General features: G+C 55.7%; 1 protein-coding gene across 3 annotated transcripts in view; it reads left to right on the forward strand.

The window, feature by feature from the left end:
* Window positions 1-3,170, forward strand: part of ARAP1 (ArfGAP with RhoGAP domain, ankyrin repeat and PH domain 1) — a 74,554-nt gene extending 71,384 nt beyond the window's left edge. For 2 of the 3 annotated variants that reach the window (XR_009755202.1, XM_061552362.1), the window contains one exon: window positions 198-327. Coding sequence is in view for 1 of the 3 variants with exons in the window: in XM_061552361.1 (XP_061408345.1) it covers window positions 198-857 (660 nt within the window). In the remaining 2 variants the exon portion in view is untranslated. Of the gene's footprint in view, window positions 1-197 lie in introns of all 3 variants that reach the window. The other variant, XM_061552361.1, reaches the window with a different exon arrangement.
* Window positions 3,171-3,191: the final 21 nt, after the last annotated feature.

Here is a 3,191-nt window from a genome sequence, read left to right on the forward strand (position 1 = left end):
TATCTGTCGAAGGAGATATCACAACGCTCTGCGAGCGATGCAAATTGTCACCTCATCTCATGGTCGATGGCATCGATGGCACAATTTAAACGAGATTGTGGGGGGGGGGGAATACAAAATCTCCCTGTAATAATAACAGATAAATGGAAATGTAATTTTTCAACTCAAACTTTTAATGTTTTTTTTGTTTTTCTCAGGAGAACCCAACTGCGGACGAGGACGACCCCCCCCTGGCCGCACCGTGGCCCCAAGAGAACGGCAAGGCCGCCGCACTCCCCGAGCCCCGCGCGGCCCTCACGCCCCCCTCCCGTCAGGACCAGGTGGCCGCCAGCGCAACCCACGCTCCGCTGCTGCCGCCATCCTCCCGTCAAGGCCAGGTGGCGGCCTCCCCGGCCCCGTCCCCGCCAACGCCGCCGGGCCTGCGCCCGCAGCACAAGGTGCTCATGCCGAGCCCGGAGCAGCCGCAGCAGCTCAAGTGTTCGGCGTCGAGCGAGCTGCGCCAGGCGGGCCGGGCCTCGCCGGTGACCCCGGAGCCGGCTCAGCAGGCGCCCCCCACGCCGAAACCGCGGCAGCAGCTCGCGAAGAAGTCGCCGCCCGTGCAGCCGGCGGGCGCGGGGCCAGGACAGAGGCCGGCGGTCGCGACCCAGACGCCCTCTGCGGAGCCGTTCAGCCCCGTGTGGCCTCAGGCCGCGGGGCCGAGGGTGGAGAGACACGTTTCCGTGAAGCTCGACGGTCAGTTTGCGATCGACCCGGTCACCGCCCAGAAGAAGAACTTGCACTTTAACGTGATGCACGAGCTGAGCTCGTTCCTCAAGCAGGCCGTGGAGCTGGAGAACGTGGAGAGCAGCGAGGCGTGACGGCGCCGTCCGCGCCCAAGCGGCGGGTCCGTACCTCGGCTCCCTCTGCCTTGTTGTGTTTTTTTCTTCAACGATCCGGCTTCGTCCTCTTCACCTCACAGCACCGCCCTCGGCACTGCGCGGCTCTTGAGACGTCGCGAGGCAACGACGCCTCGAGGTGGCTTCCCCACGCCGCCCTCGGCGGCCGTCGTCTGGTCGTCCAAGCGACGCCATTGCAGGACACATTCGAACGTCGAAGCCCAGGACAATGAAAGTGTGGCCCCACGGCCTTTTTCTTGCGGAAGCAGTCAGCGGCGTTGTTCTCCCGTCGGATGCGTTGCGAGGTATTTTGTTCCAATGCTGCGGGTGTGCATGTCAAGACACTGTTGTGCACCGGAACAAAAAGCACGCGTCGCTTCTGTGCAGCAGAACGGCAGCAAGCGATGCATTTTTGTACGAGAAAAAAATAACATGCAGTGCTGTCACAATAGCGGTGTCCGTTGCAGATGCACCTCCAGCGGTGGGGGGTTCAAGCAGACCCCGGTTAATGCTGCAGTGCTGTGAAGTTTCCTCCGCATTGCGTGGCGTTCGATATCGTGCCTTGACTCTCCGCGGTTAGTTAACGTGACCATACTTCGCCGTGCAGGTCACCGTGGATTATGTAAAGGTAGTGCGGGGCCCACGGAGAAACGTCGCCCACTCGCCTGTTTTAGGTGCACGCAAAAAAAGACAAAGAATCCCCCCTCCCCCGCACACAGCCACGTGGCATAATTATAGAGTGTGAGGGCAAAGTGCTGTTAGCGAGCACCTGCTAAGGGCCGGCACGTCGCACGAGGCATTGAGCGTGGCCAGTGTCACGCCCGGCCCACCGTAGTCCGCCCCGCGCTGACGTTCGCGCGCTCCATCACCGTCCACCGATGTTACCCGTGGCCAGTCAATCGAAGGTCGTCGGGTGTGTAACACCGCAGTGCCCCTCCCCACCACTGCGCCACCACTCCACTCGTCAATTTATTAAGAGAAATAACACCGACGCCGCTGCTGCTGCATGGAACTTGCCCATCTCTCCCTGGCGATGAAGGTCGTCGCCCAAACAGGTGGCACTTTTGAAGAAGAAGAAAAAAGTGTCTGGAATTTAGTTCGTAATTCTCGTTGTTTTGGTCGCACAGGGTTACACCATTCTACGCGGAGCGTTTGAGTGCCCGTTACCCTCTCGTTAGGGTGCTTTGGTCCCTACGCTGCAGGGTTGGCGCAGTGTTGACACTCGTGCCTCACAGCTAGAGGGGAACCTGGGTTCAATTCCTGACCCCAGGTGCCTTTCTCTGTGGAGTTTGGATGTTCTCTCCCCCCCCCCCTGTTTTGCGTGGGATTGCTCCAGATTCTCGAGTTTCCTCCCAGAGCTAAAAACATTCATTGGTGTTGGCCAAACAGCCCAATGTAGCAGGACCCTCCTAACAAAGACTCTTAGGACTCTGTGTGTCTTTTCCTGAGTGGATGGATAATTGGGTTCTTTTTGTTAATGGCCAAAGATCCCAATGTAGCAGGAACTTACGGGAAAAAAATAGTATTTTGACACTCGGTGAGACTTGCCTGGATATATTAGAAGTACATTTTATACGAATCGGGGGCCCTCGCTATGGCCACGTGGCTTTTCATTTATCACGGAGCAAAACAATCAAGGCCAGTTTGGCCCAAAATAATAACCGCTGGCAAACGCTTATCGGTAACAGACAATATCACGGCGAACAGTAAAACACGGCGAAACAGGAGACGAGCCGAAACAATATGGTGTGCCGGGCAGCGTAGGCAATGGAGGTTAAAGTTACAATGATCGTGCTGCCAAGTGCCAACTGCCGTGGCGGTGCCATCCTGAACATTGGGGCCGAGAGTGGCAGCAGAGGCCACTGTCCGGCGAGGACTGCTCCACCAAACCGAATGCCTACTCGCCGACGCAACGGTGAGTAGGCAAAACGTGTTCTATTACAATTTGTTTTGCCAATAAGCTGAGATGGGTTCAAGTCGTCTGGCACTTGGTTGTGGCCATGAACTTGCGTCGTATGAAAAAGCTGGACGTATGCAAGTATGCTGATTGTAGCATAGTCTATTGCTGTGGCGTGAGGGTTTTATGTAAAAAATGTAAAACTTGTTAATACTGTCGTTGTTTCCCCGACGTGTTTAATACTGTACTAAATATGCTCACTTTTTTACCGTTTTTTAAAGAGGCTTTTGCACCATTTTGTAATGCTTAAAAGATCATTTCTTTCGTGATCGCCGTGACGTTTTTCTTCTCTGTGTAATGCCCCCTAACTCCCATTTTCTTTCTTCGAAAGTCAATAAAACGACACAAAAAAATCGAGC

This window comes from Lethenteron reissneri, chromosome 16 (assembly GCF_015708825.2).
Source record: "Lethenteron reissneri isolate LAM-NWPU_2019-01 chromosome 16, ASM1570882v1, whole genome shotgun sequence".
NCBI classification, from domain to species: Eukaryota; Metazoa; Chordata; class Hyperoartia; order Petromyzontiformes; family Petromyzontidae; genus Lethenteron; species Lethenteron reissneri.